Genomic DNA, 16,957 nt, shown 5'->3' with positions numbered 1-16,957 from the left:
TAGTTTGATCTCCAATTCTCTTCTTTTCATACTTTAAAAATAAAGTAACTCAAAAAATAAATTAAGGGGAAATAAATGACATTAATGAACAGAAACATAGTTTTAGTTTATTCCTCTCACATTCTTAAGGATCAAACCACTAAATACAATAGTAAAATAAAAGGCAATTTAAAAATACACAAATATATTATGCTGTGTCAGGGTCACTTGCATCTTACCATATCACTCTGAGAACATCACTACTATATGAACAGCTGGATGTGCTTTATTGGGAAAATGATTTTTCTCTTTGTGTCAGTATTTCTGCACTAGTGCTTTGGCTCAATAATGAATATATGAGACCTTTTGTTGGAAAATAAAATTTAAAAAAATGAAAATAAAAATATATAAATATATAAATCAGATAGTCTCTTATATCTTATTGTCCTTTATTGTTTTTCAAACATATAGCAAAAGTCACCATCAGAGTCATTCATTGGTCGAGAGAAGAGGTCGAATTCCCAGTCATACATTGGACGACCCATCCAGCTCGACAAGATCTTGCTGTCCAAAGTTAAAGTGCCGCACACTTTCGTCATCCACTCCTACACCCGGCCCACTGTGTGCCAGTACTGCAAGAAGCTTCTCAAGGGGCTCTTCAGGCAGGGCCTGCAGTGCAAAGGTAAGGACGATCTTGCCACCAAGTATTTGTCAACCGCCGAAGTTTGAGCCTCACCTATTTGAAATGACTATTTTTCCCACACCTTCTCTTTCTGATGCATGCTTGGTTTTGATTTGTTTTCTTTTAAAATGATTGTGATTAGATTGCAGATTCAACTGTCATAAACGTTGTGCACCAAAAGTACCCAACAACTGCCTTGGCGAAGTGACCATTAACGGAGGTAGGTAAAAGGTCAGCTGTCACATCTATGCTTCTTTTCCCTCTTAAGGCATGTGTCAGTTAGGACTTAGCGGGATTTTTTTACTTTTAATTTCTTCCATTCAGATACTCGTGACCCAAACCAAAGTAAATTACGGCCTCTGTCCTACTTTACTGTAAAAAAGCACCCATCATTGCGTTGTGATAAAGACCAGAGATTTTCTTGATTTTTACATGGTGAACCAGCTAGTACTGAAAACGTGGATATCCAGGATTTCTTCCCCAGCTCTCTTATTTTTCTACACCTATTCTAGTTCATTCAGAAGCGTAGAAATTGTTGGAATGCCCCCCAGTTATAGCTATCAGTCTCATCCTCCATCCTTTTCATTCCCAGCATTGAGACAGAAGTTAACTTTTCTTCCCTGTCTGTCAAGGAAGGGAAGAATCACAGAAATTGACCTACCAGGAAATAGTTACAACTTTCTTCCTCCACCTGCTTACTATTCTCATTATGTATGTGCTTGTTAACCCGCATCTTTAATAATAATAAAGGAACTTTAATTTAGACAATTAAAAACTACATATCCTTTTCTATATTGGGGAATATTCCTTTGGGAAAACTTTAATTGTATAAATTAAGATTGAAGGAATTCTAAGAAAAACGCTATGTCCTAAAGGAACAGCTCTCATTTTCTTCCCTGGTAGAATTCCTGATGGATTCTGACCAAAATATTTGACTTAGTGTCCCAGGCTGACTATTTCCATAGATAGTAGACTGTGTTATATTTTCAGTCTGTTATCAGTTTGCTGATTCCTCTGGGAAGAAAACTGGTGATAAAAGACTGGAGGAACAGGTTGAGTATTTCTGTTGCTAAAATCCTGAAGAACAAGTGATTATGTATGTTCTCCAACTTTCTTCTCTAGAAGAAGAAGAGAAAGCTCTCTAGGAAAACATTCCCATAGTAGTTTCTGGCTTCAAGATGCATGAATTAGCTGCCAAACTCAAAAGCTTGGCAATCTTCCCGCTTTCTGTGGCATATGGTATTGATTTTGTTCAGGCCCAGGAAATGTCAATGTGTACTTGATAACTAGAACCAAAGGGAAACAGTGTAGTTTATGTTATGTTGATTAATTTGAAATTGCATTTTTCCATACAGTCAGAAAAATCTGGAAAAATGTGCATTTTCCAAGCTTGGCAGGCTAGGGTCTCTGATCAATCTGTTTTCTAACTTTAAAGTAAGTACTTTGCCTTAGTAAGTAATTATAATTTACTACATTACCATCAGCTATGTAATGACAGGATTCAATATTACTTCGAATATCAAATATCTTAGGCTTATGTGACCATATATTAGAATCCATGATTTTAAAAGTTACTGGAATATCAAGAATCAGTGACCTTGAGTGTTCTTGCATGTCAAAGTTTCCCACATCCTCCCATGTATTTCTTTTTCCCACCAGGGCTGTACTACTGAAATAAGATTCGTATCCTCTTCACTGGTGCCTGGTATCACTTTGCTTCCTAGCACTTTGTTTCTGTCTCACCCTTGGCTTCCTTCCAAGGCTTCCCATGACTTTTCATGCTTTTAGGCTTAGGGGCACAAAAAACGAGCATCTGCTTGTAAAATTATATATTCATCCTCTCATTCATTCAGGTGACGATGAACTAAAATTTAAAAGGAAAGTGAAAGAAAAGAAAAATTCTTCACATAACTATATTTTTAGGGCTTCCAGTTGATTTGCTTTAAGATTGCCTAACTTTCTCTTAAGTCCTGGCTCCAGGATTCCAGGCTTATCTTCATGGGCACAAAACAATTTTTTAGATTTGCTTAGCCCTGGGGCAGAGTCTGATGTAGTCATGGAAGAAGGGAGCGATGACAATGACAGTGAAAGAAACAGTGGGCTCATGGATGACATGGAAGAGGCAATGGTCCAAGATGCTGAGATGGTCATGGCAGAGTGCCAGAACGACAGTGGGGAGATGCAGGATCCAGACCCAGACCACGAGGACTCCAACAGAACCATCAGGTGAGGGCTGCAACCCCAGCCTTGGCCAAACAGGGGAACCCCGAGTGGTATGTACTTTTTGAAGCTCTTTGATATTTTTATCTGTTATAAACTTAAAGTGTGCATTCACAGGCATACCTCGTCTTATTGCTTTATTGCACTTCAAAGGTATTCCGTTTTTTTTACAAATTGAAGGTTTGTGGCAACCTAGGGTAGTGCACATCTATCAGTGCCATTTTTTCCACAGCGTGTGCTCACTTTGTGTCTCTGTGTCACATTTTGGTAATTCTTACAAGATTTCAAACTTTTTCCTTATTATTATATTAGTTAGGGTAAATTGTGTTTAGCAGTCTTTGAGGTTACTATTGTAATTGTTTTGGGACACCACAAACCATGCCAGTGTAATACAGTATACTTAATCGATAAATGGTGTGTGTGTTCTGACTGCCCCACCAACCAGCCATTCTCCAGTCTCTCTCCACTTCCTCTGGCCTCTCTATTCCCTGAGATACAGCAATATTGAAATTAAGCCAGTTAATAAACACTACAATGGCCTCTCAGTGTTCAAGTGAAAGGAAGAGTCACACGTCTCTCCCTTTAAATAAAAAGCTGGCAATAAGTAAGATTAGTGAGGAAAGCATGTCGAAAGCTGAGATGGGCCAAAAGCTAGGCCTCTTGAGCTAAACAGTCAGCCAAGTTGTCATGCAAAGTAAAAGTTCTTCATAGAATTAAAAGTGCTACTTCAGCAAACACGTGAATAATAAGAAAGCAAAACAACATTATTGCTGAAGGAAAAAGTTTCAGTGGTCTTGATAGAAGGTCAAACCAGCCACAACATTCCCTTAAAGCAAAGCCTAATCCAGACCAAGATCCTAATTCTTTTCAAGTCTGTGAAAGCTGAGGAAGGTGAGGAAGCTGCGGGAGAAAACTTTGAAGCTAGTAGAGATTGATTTACACGGCGTTTAAGGAAATAAGCCATCTCCATAGCATAAAAGTACAAGGGGGGAAGCATGAAGTGCTGATATAGAAGCTTCAGCAAGTTACCAAAATACCTAGCTAAGATAATAAATGAGGGTGGCTACACTAAACGTCACATTTGCAATGTAGATGAAACAGCCTTATATTGGAAGACAGTGCCATCTCGGACTTTCACAGCTAGAGAGAAGACGATGCCTGGCTTCAGAGCTTCAAAGGACAGGCTGACTCTGCAGCTGGTAACTTTTAAGTTGAAACCAATGCTCATTTACCATTCTGAAAATCTTAGGGCCCTTAAGAATTATGCCACATCCACTCTACTTATGCTCTGTAGATGGAACAACAAAGCCTGGATGACAGCATATCTGTTTACAACATAGTTTACTGAATATTTTAAGTCCGCTGTTGAGACTTATTGCTCAGAAAAAAATATTCCTTTCAAAATGCTACTGCTCACTGACAATGCACCTGGTCACCCAAGAGCTCTGACAGAGATGGACAGTGAAATTCATGTTGCTTTCATGCCTGCTAACACAACATCCATTTTTGCAGCCCATGGATCAAGGAGCAATTTCAACTTTCACGTCTTATTATTTAAGAGATACATTTTGTAAGGTTATCATTGCCATAGATAGATGGCTGTTCTTCTGATGGATCTGGGCAAAGTCAACTGAAAACCTTCTGGAAAGGATTCACCATTCAGATGCCATTAAGAACATTCATGATTAATGGGAAGAGGTCAAAATATCAACATTAACAGGAGTTTGGAAGAAGTTGTTTCCAAACCTCATGGATGACTTTGAGTGGTTCAAGACTGCGATGGAGAAAGTAACTGCTGATGTGGTGGAAATAGCATGAGAACTAAAATTAGAAGTGGAGTCTGAAGATGTGACTGCAATGTCATGATAAAACTTTAAGGATTGAGCAGAGGAAGTGGTTTCCTGAGATGGAATCTACTCCTGGTGAAGATTCTGTGAAGTTTGTTGAAATGACAACAAAGGATTTAGGATATTACATACATTTAGTTGATAAAGCAGTAGCAGGGTTTGAGAGTATTGACTCCAATTTTGAAAGAAGTTCTGTGGGTAAAATGCTATAAAACAGCATTGCGTGCTACAGGGAAATCATTCGTGAAAGGAAGAGTCAATCAATGCTGCAGACTTTATTGTTGTCCTATTTTAAGATATTGCCACAGTCATACCAGCCTTCAGCCAACACCATCCACATCAGTCCACAGCCATCAACAACAAGGCAAGACTCTCCACCAGCAAAAAAATTATATCTCCCCTGAAGGCTGAGGTGATGGTTAGCATTTTTTAAAGCAATAAACTAATTTTTAATTAAGCTAGATATATTGTTTTTTTTAAGCATAATGCTATTACACACTTAGTAGACCACAGTATAGTATAAACATAACATATATACACTGGGAAACCAAAAAAAATTCATGTGACTCGGTTTATTGCCATATTTGCTTTATCTCCGTGATCTGGAACCAAACCTGCAATATCTCCAAGGTATGTCTATAATTTGTTTATAAATGAGCTGTGTACTATGGAGGAGACTCCTAACTTTGGAATTAGGAGGTCGGGATTCCCTTGGAGAAATGTAGTTTGCGTCCTTTCCTGGTATTGCCTCATTCTTTGACCCATTTTCTTTTGCATGTGAGGGTTACACATATGTGCAAATGACAAATTTACTACTAAGTTAGTATTCATTCAAAGCTCATTGTGTAAGGGTAAGCCGGGACAAAGTGAGAGAGTGGCATGGACATATATACACTACCAAATGTAAAACAGATAGCTAGTGGGAAGCAGCCGCATAGCACAGGGAGATCAGCTCAGTGCTTTGTGACCACCTAGAGGGGTGGGATAGGGAGGGTGGGAGGGAGGGAGATGCAAGAGGGAAGAGATATGGGAACATATGTATATGTGTAACTGATTCACTTTGTTATAAAGCAGAAACTAACACACCATTGTAAAGCAATTATACTTCAATAAAGACGTTAAAAAAAAAAAAGCTCATTGTGTGCACATACAGAGATCAGGGATCAACCTCAGCGGACACCATCTATTTTTATAGCTGGTCCCTATTACAGATATCACATACGTCTGGACCTTACTGTTCTTGATTTTATTTCAGAAGTGTGTGGAGTTTCATATTTGTCATCTAATTATCTGTACTTTTTGATTTGTAGATGATCCCCATTTTTTATATTAGTGGTCAGCACACTATGGCCCGAATCAGGCTGCTGTCTGTTTTGTAATAAAGTTTTATTGGAACATAGCCAGGCCCGTTCATAGCTATGGCTATGTCTGCTTTTGCACCACAATGACAAAGTTAAGTATTCTGCAAAGCCTGAAATATGTATTACCTGGCTCTTTACAAAAATAGTTTCCAAACCTCTGATTTATGTTATAAAGTGTATTGAAACTTTTGTGTCCATTTTACAAATACCATATTCATTGACTGACTGAAATTGTTCATGAGAGGAGAGCAATAAAATAATTGGATTTTATTCCATTCAATAGCATGAGAAATATTTTTTAAATACTGGAAAATATTAGTCTTATGACCCCACTGTCTTTCAAAGGTGTACATTTCTTTAGTATCAAAAGATTGGTGTGGGCAGGTGGGCCTGTGGTTGGGGGCAGTGAAGGAGAGAGGAAGACACAGACAGAAAAGACAGAGAAGGAAAGACATGAAGGATGGGCATAATTCCATGAGCAATAGTTGTTTAAAAGACAGTTTCAGCAGCAGATTCTAATTTTTGTGAAATTATCCAGAGAGAGACTGAAATTCACAGTAACTGATATTATCTCTAAACGATTAATATTATGGCTGTAATATGTAGCAAGCAAGCGTTCATGTGTGATTCTGAATACTGTGGCCTCAATACACTAAAACTGTAATCTACCCAATGTTCACCCCAAAACTGAGCACCATGCACTTCAACCTGAAAACCGAGGAGCTTATTATCCTCCCTCGGGATTGTTAAGGTGTACATATCAAGCGCCTATCACTCTTCAGAGTAATCCAGATTCTGAACTAGGGTACTCTGGCAGTACCGTTCACTAAAAATGGAATACGAAATTTTTTTTTGACTTTCACTTTGAAATAGCTGAAATAAGGTTTTATGCAGGAAAAGAAGATCTGTATCTAAAAACATTTCTTCCCTAAAATATTTTGACTTTTCAAGTCCATCAACAAGCAACAATATCCCACTCATGAGAGTAGTGCAGTCTGTCAAACACACGAAGAGGAAAAGCAGCACGGTGATGAAAGAAGGATGGATGGTCCACTACACCAGCAAGGACACACTGGTAAGATCCACAGCAAGAAGTTTTCTCTTGTCTTGCGAGCTTTAATTAGAGGAGCTGCTGATGCCCTGTCAACACTGTGGGATGTCTGGGTTACCAGGAGCAAACCTCAGTGCAGGCAGGGCACCGGATTGGGGGAGCACGTTCACAGTCACTGAGTGTCCCAAGTAGTTGAGCTAACAACGGAGTTAGAAAAAAGTGTAGGCAGCAATCTCAGGGAAACAAACTCATTTCCCTCCATTACTTGAGATGATTTCCAAACAACTTGAATGTCTTGCCTGTCATTTTACAGGCTTGCTTTCAGAGCACTCCTCTGTGATTCAGGTTTTTTTTTTGAAACACTGCATTTTAGGGAGAGAAGAAACGATGATAACTATTATATACTTCTTAAATCCTTAGGTGTTCACTTAAAAACTGACCTATTCAATACAGGAATCCTATATTTTATTAGATAAAAGACAACACATTTTAATTTTTTCACATAGTCTGAGTAGTTCATTACTTCTTATTTTCCTAATAGTTGATGAATGAGTTTGTGTGTAAGAGAGAAAAAATTTGATGTATGTTTCAGTTAAGCTAATTGACATTTAGTGCTAAGCTTCTTTCTCAGCTATTGGTAGTGTTTTCCTCATCACCCCCTAGCTGTAGGATTCTTATCATTTTTTTAGATAAATGGACATCTATAACCTAATCGCTCTAGCTATAATCTCAACCTTCTCTTCTGGAGGGAGATTTACATGACTTACTGTAGGACTCAACTGAATACTATCCAGTCCTTCCTAGACATGGTAAAATATTTGAAGCATATTTAGTGTATTTGACTGGTCTAAGATAGGTGTGGAAGAGACCAAGAATAGTATCAGAGCATTTTGGCCTAAAAAGAAGAAACACATACACACATACAGACACACAAGGACCTGATCACCAAATCATAGAAGTTTAGATCTGCAGTGAGCTTAAGAGAGAATTGAGTTATTGATGCACTCTCCTGGTGTTGTTAAGTTGATGCCATGGAGTCAACCTTGCCATCCTACAGAACATTCTTTAGTTCTGCTGTAACAGTCAGAGCTCTTCCATCTCTAATGGAAGCCAGAATACCTGGCTGGATCAGCATGGCATGCCTTATGTTCTAAGATAATAAGAATATATAAATATTGTATCTCCCGTTAAGCCTTTTTATTTTATTACAGCTACAAATCCACTTTTAGCTCTTCAAGCCATCAAATAAATTTTAAAATGGAGTTTTCTATTTACTATACATTCAGTAAGTACCAGGCACCGCTTGGGTGCTAACACATCATCTCCTTTATTATTCATAACTCTCGGATGTAGACACAGAAACTCACCACACATTTGCTGAGTAGTCATCTTCTAGAGTCTTGAAATTGAGTGTCAGTCTTCCTGGTCCAAAGCCCATGCACTTTCCACCATCGAGTCTGATGTCCCCAGTGGGAAAATGTTTTGATTTTTATCTATCTTGGATATTTTTTAAGTTTTTAAAAGATACTAAATCCAACTTCTGTTTCAGCGGAAACGGCACTATTGGAGATTGGATAGCAAATGTATTACCCTCTTTCAAAATGACACAGGAAGCAGGTACTACAAGGTAAGGGTGGCTCTTTCCTTGACTGAAGTTTCACACCCCCTCTTTCTTTCTCATGGGAATGTAGAGTATCAGAAATACAAAATACATCCAACAGACATGACTCTTTTGGAGCTTGCTCCAAGGGATATTTTTTCTTCTCTGTAGTTTACACATTTGCGGGGAATCAGGTTGTGACCCCATGTTAGTCATCTGTGAATTTCAAATATCCCTGTGGAATGCTTCTGGCCCCATGTGATGGTGCGGCAGGAGGGGGAGGGGGAGAGAAGAAGCTTAACTGACTATTTTAGCAGAGATGTATGATTTAACTAGAAAACTCAAGGTCACAGAATATTAGCGAAAAGTAAATTCCTGAAATCTGTTCTATCCAACTTTCTTTGTTTTGTTTTGCATCTGTAGCCTTGCCGTACGTCACTGGGGGTTAAGAAACATTTTATGATTTCTCCATGTATTGTCAATATTCACAAGGAACACTTTCCTCTAGAAAAAGATTTGTCAGCTATTTTCATTCTGTCTCTCTACATGAAATAATACAGGTGTCATATAACGTTATCACCCAGTAAAACACGGTTCCAAAAGAAATTCATACTGAAGACAGTATATACTTGCTCCTTCAAGATTAATGCAGGCTCAGGCAAAGTTGGTGTCGTTCTCCATGGCCCCTTTACACAGATCTAACAGAAAAAGGAGACCTCATTAACTTTTCAATTAAAAATTTGTTTTAAAAGTTATTATTTCTTAGTCACTCTGTACCTCCTGGAAGACAGTGTGGTGATTAATTATTTTAGTATCTATATTGTCTTAAAAGCAACTACTTTTTAGAGTCTGAGGGCGGCCGAAATGGCTGGCTTGTTTTAAGATGGGACTTCTGCTACTTCTCCTGGTGGCGGCGTCAGCAGTGGTCCAGAGCTGTGCCTCCGCCAACCTGGGAGGCGTGCCTGGCAAGAGATTAAAGATGCAGTACGCCACGGGGCCACTGCTCAAGTTCGAGATTTGTGTTTCCTGAGGTTATAGGTGGGTGTTTTAGGAGTACACGCAGATTGTTAGCTAGCGGTACCCAGGCATTCTCATTGAAGGAGAGAATTACCTCCCTCAACCAATATATAGACACATAGCATCTTTCCTGTCGGTCTTCAAGCTAGCCTAGTAATTAGGCTTAATAATTGTTGGCAAGGATCCTTTTGCCTTGTTTGGCATGCAAGCTCCTAGCATCTGGCAGTGAGGCCAAGAAAATAAGGTCTCTGCACACATGATGGTCTTCTTGAGCAACATGATTGAGAACCAGTGTATGTTAACAGGTGCATTTGAGATAACTTTGAATGATGTACCTGTGTGGTCTAAGCTGGAATCTGGTCACCTTCCATCCATGCAACAGCTTGTTCAAATTCTTGACAATGAAATGAAGTTCAATGTGCATATGGATTCAATCCCACACCATCGATCATAGCCCCACCTATCAGCACTGAATACTCTTTTACATTAAGGGATTTTTGCAAGAGCAGCATGAGTGACATTGTGAAGGCCTGTACGAAAGACAGCAAGCCGTTAGTACAGACCAGATGCTTTCTTGGCAGGCTCGTTGTACCTCTTGGAAAACCTCAACACAAGGCAGTTTTTCAGTGCTGGCACATCTTGGGATTCTGCACATTCGTGGAGTGCAATAATACTGTATAGTTTTTTTTTTTTTCTTCCCCAAGTCCACTCGGTTAATAGTTTTTTTAAAAAATGCAGACATTACTACTTGTACTTCTTTTCCTCTCGGTCATATTTGAAAAAGTAGAAAACTGAGTTGCAATTTGATTTTTTTTTCCCAAAGATGTCTGTTAAGTCTTGTGATTTTATATGAATTTTCCTGTTTTATAGGTTAAAATTGATCTTTTCAGGACTAGAGCTGAAGTTCCCAAATACTTTATAAGAGTTTATCAGACATCTCTAATTCGGTCATGTCCAATTTATATAGTTTTCAAAATACTGCAGATTGTGAACAGCACATTATATAAGATGATGGGGGGACATCCTATATCCAGAGTACTGTACAAATTTGTGTATGTGTGTGTGCGCGTGTGGGATTACCAGAGAGCTACTAAAAGACCAACCACTTTTTAAATCCTGTTAATGTAGTTCAAGTGTCCTGCCTTGACTGTCAATTTAATGAGTTGATTAGCTGGGCTTTTATACTTAACTCAATAAAAAACTAAGCAGATGTAAGTTAAAAACAAAACAAAACAAACAAAAAGCAACTACTTTTAAAACCACTGTCTGTGGTTTTTCTCATTAAAACTATTCATGTAGCTATATTATTATATTAACATCTATCAAATCAAATTGTATGATTCATTTTCAGTGCCTTAAAGAACAGTTGAAATTTAAAAACAGCTGCGCATACCCAAATGCATTTCAAAAGGGTCGTGATTTTACCTCACCGTTATAAAAATTATCATTTACATTCCAAGTCTTAGATCTTGATGCAGATTCAAAATTATTATTCTTATTCATACTTATTCTTACCACATGAACATAGTAAAAAAGTCACTTGAATTTTTCTGTAGAAAGGAGATGATAAATTTTCCCCTACTAAAGATATTTTTGTATTTTTCTTAGTCATATTCTGTGTCTTACTAAACCATTTGATGGCTGATTGTAATGCCATTTCTCACATGTCCCTGGCATGAATTTTATTTGAAAGTTTACATAGTTTTGATAAACTGCGTTTAACACACTCTTTCTTCCACAGGAAATTCCTTTATCAGAAATTTTATCTCTGGAACCAGCAAAACCATCAGCTTTAATCCCTAACGGGGCCAATCCTCACTGTTTTGAGATCACTACAGCAAACGTCGTGTATTATGTGGGAGAAAATGTGGTCAATCCCTCCAGCCCACCACCAAGTATCAGTGTCCTCACCAGTGGCATTGGTGCAGACGTGGCCAGGATATGGGAGATGGCGATCCGGCATGCCCTCATGCCCGTTATTCCCAAGGGTTCCTCCGTGGGTTCAGGAACCAATGTGCACAGTGAGTCTGCTAGTTTTCTGACTATCTTTAGAACAGGTGAAGAGAGACTTTTTGGGGATGATTTATTTTATTGGCGAACATAGGATCTCCAAATAAAAGCTGCTGCTACACATACTAAGATATGTCATTCATTAAATGATCCTATTTTATTTTTCATTTTACATTAAAATTCTGAACAAATGCATGTCAACCCAATATATTAGGCAATAGCAGAAACCTAGAGCTGTTGGTCATAAAAGAAGAACTAATCTAGTCAGCTTGAGCTTGACCTGGAATGCCGGTCTTGCCATTTGCAAATGTGAGTTAACATATGTCCTCAAAACCACCTAATATGCTATTCCCGGCAGGACGCTTAGTGTGTAGAGTACCTGGAAACTCTTGATCATTTTATCCCAGGAAGAAACCTCTGTTCATTGTAGAATGAGACAAATTTTACCAAAATGCAAACAGGATCAAGTATTGAGGATGAATTTCTAAAAGAGATTTTAGAGGAGTATCTATTTAAAATGCAACTTAAAATCTTATAATGGCTATTAATAATGAAGCCTATGGCAAAAAGCCCTCTGTTTTCACATCACAGTGTGTTACCTAATGATCTATCACAACTTTTTAATTGATCTCTACAACCAATATACATATTAATAGAATACATATGCCTAGTTGGGTGCTAAGCATTTTATGTGAGGTCTCTATTTTAATGCCTAAAATAACCCCAATAGTTGGATGTTAATGATTAGCCTGTTTTACAGGTGAGGGAATCAGGCCCTAGAGACATTAAGTTGTCTCAGCTTGTACCAGAGTTACGACATGGCACACCAGTATTTGAACCCAAGTCTTTACGACTCCTAACTCTAAACTGACAAAATATTATTATTTTTCAAAGCCGAGTACAGAGTAAATCTGTAACTGTAAAAGGAAAGAAACATTCTAATAGACATTTTTCTAGAAAAGTCTAATCATTATGGTTTTAAAACAGCCCTGCAGCTTGATTAATAAGCATGTATTTACTTGTTTTGCTATTATCTCTCTTACTCATTTTGTGTATTTTTGAACATGTATTTCCAGGAGATATTTCTCTGAGTATTTCGGTATCAAATTCCCAGATTCAAGAAAATGTGGTGAGTGTGTACCTACTAATATAAAACTTGCTACTGTGATCCTTTATTTGAAAATAAGAGCATCATAAAGTACATTTTTATTGATCTGAAATTTTAATTTTTTAGTTTTTTGTAGAAAATAAAATAGGCTCCTTTTGGATGTTTTTCTTCTATAAAATTTTAGAAACATTACATTGTATCAATTCTCTTAGTGATTTTCTATCATCTGTTCTGCAGGGTGGAAAGTTAAATACCTACTTTTCATCTCAGATAAACAATTATCATGCAGTGCCTGATTTCTCACATGTTTGCGCATCTTGGTACTGGAATTTTAAATGGTTGATACTATGTAATACCAGATAAAATGAAATAAATTATTTGAGTTGCATGAATAGCTTAAACATGTCCTATTCTCATTCCTTGATTGCTACCCAGAAGTGCTGTCGTATGACAAGGAGCTGCATATACTCTTTCAAGCACTTGTACTTAACAAGGAGACCTCAGAAAGCTGCATAAATCAGATTTGATGGATCCACATTCTAGCACCCTAGTCAGCTGTGCCACATAACTCCATCCTTTCAGCTCAGTTTTTGAAAATTGTAGATCATACATATTATGAAATAATTTACACTCTGTCATATGTTTGGTTATACTTTGTCACTGTAGCAAGCAGCCCAAAAGTAATAAGGCCTTTCCTACCTCATCCTGTGACTCGGTCTTTCCCTCTATTTTGACTGCTATACCTGTCACCAAAAGGAAAAAGTTTGTAGCCTTACACTGATCTGAGTCTATTTTTTTAAAGAATAAACTCCATGAAACTTGATTCATCACTAGCATAGCTTTGCAACCTTTGCTAAATTGGCATAAAGTAAACTGAAAACCAAATATGATTGAGAGAATTAGGGAAACTTTGTAATGAAAATTAGACATATTCTTGTTCTGTCAATCATGAGCTAGATTTCTAAAGACCTGAAGGTTCCTGCTGTTCTTGCTTAGCCAGAGAAGACTTTCGGAAATACTGATCTACCTATAAGCCTCTTGGGAAATTCTAGATTCCTGTGGGGCTCTTCCACCCTGTTTGGCTGAAAATTCTGGGTGGCCATTGAGCTATCAGAGAAAGATGGAGTAGTAGTTTGGACTCAGAATACTGGAGTAGTATTAATTCATTTTCTTGTCTTCAGACAACCTTGAACTCTGAACCATGGATACTCTGAAGGGATCACAGGATAGAGAGAACTTGTAGTTGTTTTCTGGAGGGAAGGACAAAGGGAAAGGATAGCAATGTATGGAATATGCAGAGGGTAGGATGTGATGTAAAAGGACTTTTATTTTTGTTTTTTTAAAAATTTATTTATTTTTGGCTGCGTTTGGTCTTTGTTGCTGCACGTGGGCTTTTCTCTAGTTGTGGCGAGCGGGAGCTCCTCTTCGTTGCAGTGCGCGGGCTTCTCATTGCAGTGGCTTCTCTTGTCGCAGAGCACAGGCTCTAGGCACGCGGGCTTCAGTAGTTGTGACACACAGGCTCAGTAGTTGTGGCTCGCGGGCTCTAAAGTGCAGGCTCAGTAGTTGTGGCGCACAGGCTTAGTTGCTCCGCAGCATGTGGGATCTTCCCGGACCAGGGCTCGAACCCATGTCCCCTGCATTGGCAGGCGGATCCTTAACCAGTGCACCACCAAGGAAGTCCAGGACTTTTATTTTTGAAAGGACAAAGAGTACAAGAGTGGAGGATAGGCAGAAAATTCCATAGGATGTCATAGGAGGAATACTGAAAGTGAAAAAGTATTACATTGTGCTTTCATGAGTGTGGTCATCAAAATCACAGACTAAGCATAGTCATCTAAAACAGAATGCTTTACTTAGCAATTATTATTTCAAAGAGGAAAGAGTAGACATTTGGAGACTTGTTAACCTCCAGAAGTGGTAAAAGTAGAAGAGTGTGGTTGCCTCACAGATGAGAATTTCATTGTGGATTGTCATCTTTTTGTGGTGTCTCTGGCTCACTCACAGGGATTTAGCCCCCTCTTCCTTCAGTTTAAATTCATGTGGATGTGGATGATTGATAAAGAGGCAGCCACAGCATTTTAGCCATAAAGAATGAAATGGTTGGAATCAGGACTCACACAGACATATGCTTGGGAACCATGATTATTTAATGTGAGATTTCTAAATAACGATTGCAATAAGCAAATCACTTTTTGAATACTGACATTATGTATGTAAATGACATAGAGTTTTAAGTCTTTTTTCTCTCTAAAGAAACCTATATAATTGAACATTGGAAAATTTCTGCTGCTTAAGATTAGAATAGTTGTCCAACATTACAGTATTACGTTAAATTGAAGAGTGGGTTTTTAATATAGTTATATTGTAGATTTCATCTAGCATTTAAATTTTAATTGTTTATGTTTAAAATATTTATCAGTGTTAATGATATATTTAATAAAATTATAGAGTTTATTAGGACTAATCTTTTGTTCCACTTCATGTTTGTTTCTCTCTGGACTTGCACCTATAGGACATCAGCACAGTTTATCAGATTTTTCCTGATGAGGTACTGGGTTCTGGGCAGTTTGGAATTGTTTATGGAGGTAGGTTAATTCACTAAGTATTTTTATTAATTTAAAGTTTTAGCATTTTTGTTTAGAAAAGTAATATCTCCAAGAAAAATATAAAGGACCTATATGTAGATACGTTTTTATGTATGTCTCTCTGTGTTTGACCTCTTTAGAAATTTCTCTTGAGGTAGTCACTAAATGGAAATTTGGTACCTTTCTGTTTTGAAAGAGAAATTTTTCTACTACTAAATATCAACAAACTTTTGCTTAAATATCAACAAACTCTATACACTATACTAGTTAAATATTGGTTTATTTAGACAAAATATTGAGAAACAAGGCAGCTGTAATCATAAAGATTCCTTTTCCTCTTAGCATATTTGATCAGAATGCTATAGAAGTCCATTCAAAAATTCTTCAATTCTAACATCTTTAATAATATTATGTATTTTGGTAAGGTTTGCATTTTTTTACATTTTTGAAGTAAAATGCTGAATTTTTACCTTTTTCTTATTGTCAAGCTATTTGGTGAATTTAGTTGAAACTTCTGCTGTTTTTGATTCTAGCCAGTTCAATGACATTTTTCAAGTCTTTAAGAAAGATTTAATATCAATGTTTCACCTGCCCTATAAAATGACATCATAACTTTCATTTCCTTAATATAATCAGTAACAGATTATCTTTTTTTGGTGAGGTTAGGGTGCTCTGAAATAATCACAATGTCTCATTCAATATTATTTATCATAGTATAATATTGTGCTTTTTATTTAAAAGCTAATTAAATTCTACTCTAAAAGTAATTTTGATTCTTACAAAATGCACAGATTTTTTTTGATAGAAAATCTCTCAAGTCAGCAACCATTGTGCTTTTTGTTAAGGCATAACTATATAATAGAGGAGACCAAGTACTACATAGAAAATTCTTCTGCAGTGTAATAATTGCATGCAAAGAAATCATGGTATATAAAGAATAGTAAATATACATAACTGCATATAGTGTGGAGGTGAAACAGGGATAAGAAATGAGGTTAGAGAAACCAGCAGGTGCCAGGTAATTTGTAACATCCAACAGTGAAGGAGCAGGCATAGGAAGAGGCCTCCGTAAGCTGTGACAAAGTGAGAGAGTGGCATGGACATATATACACTACCAAACGTAAAATAGATAGCTAGTGGGAAGCAGCCACATAGCACAGGGAGATCAACTCAGTGGTTTGTGACCACCTAGAGGGGTGGGATAGGGAGGGTGGGAGGGAGGGAGATGCAAGAGGGAAGAGATATGGGAACATATGTATATGTATAACTGATTCACTTTGTTATACAGCAGAAACTAACACACCATTATAGAGCAATTATACTCCAATAAAGATGTTAAAAAAAAATGTTACGGCTGGACGCATATGGGATGAGGCAGATAAGAACAGTTACAGAAGAGAGGTCAGTTGCCATAGTGACAGAAGCATAGAGACAAAAGAAGCTGCAACCTTGAAGACAGTAGATGCAATAAAAGTCTGCATTGGAATAGAGATTGCA

At 37.5% G+C, this 16,957-nt stretch overlaps 1 protein-coding gene and 1 pseudogene across 2 annotated transcripts in view; both read left to right on the top strand.

The window, feature by feature from the left end:
- PRKD1 (protein kinase D1) overlaps positions 1-16,957 on the top strand; it is a 334,650-nt gene that overhangs the window by 276,011 nt on the left and 41,682 nt on the right. For both annotated transcript variants that reach the window (XM_027110974.1, XM_027110976.1), the window contains 8 exons: positions 451-661; positions 804-881; positions 2,683-2,887; positions 7,041-7,164; positions 8,690-8,767; positions 11,499-11,778; positions 12,844-12,896; positions 15,388-15,460. In XM_027110974.1, the coding sequence (XP_026966775.1) occupies positions 451-661; positions 804-881; positions 2,683-2,887; positions 7,041-7,164; positions 8,690-8,767; positions 11,499-11,778; positions 12,844-12,896; positions 15,388-15,460 (1,102 nt within the window). The remainder of the gene's footprint in view (positions 1-450; positions 662-803; positions 882-2,682; positions 2,888-7,040; positions 7,165-8,689; positions 8,768-11,498; positions 11,779-12,843; positions 12,897-15,387; positions 15,461-16,957) is intronic.
- On the top strand, positions 9,624-10,284 carry LOC113622638 (thioredoxin reductase-like selenoprotein T; annotated as a pseudogene).

This window comes from Aethalodelphis obliquidens, unplaced genomic scaffold (genome assembly GCF_003676395.1).
Source record: "Aethalodelphis obliquidens isolate GAN/ISIS:26980383/991018 unplaced genomic scaffold, ASM367639v1 scaffold10, whole genome shotgun sequence".
NCBI lineage: Eukaryota > Metazoa > Chordata > Mammalia > Artiodactyla > Delphinidae > Aethalodelphis > Aethalodelphis obliquidens.
This window is presented reverse-complemented; position numbering and strand designations above follow the sequence as displayed.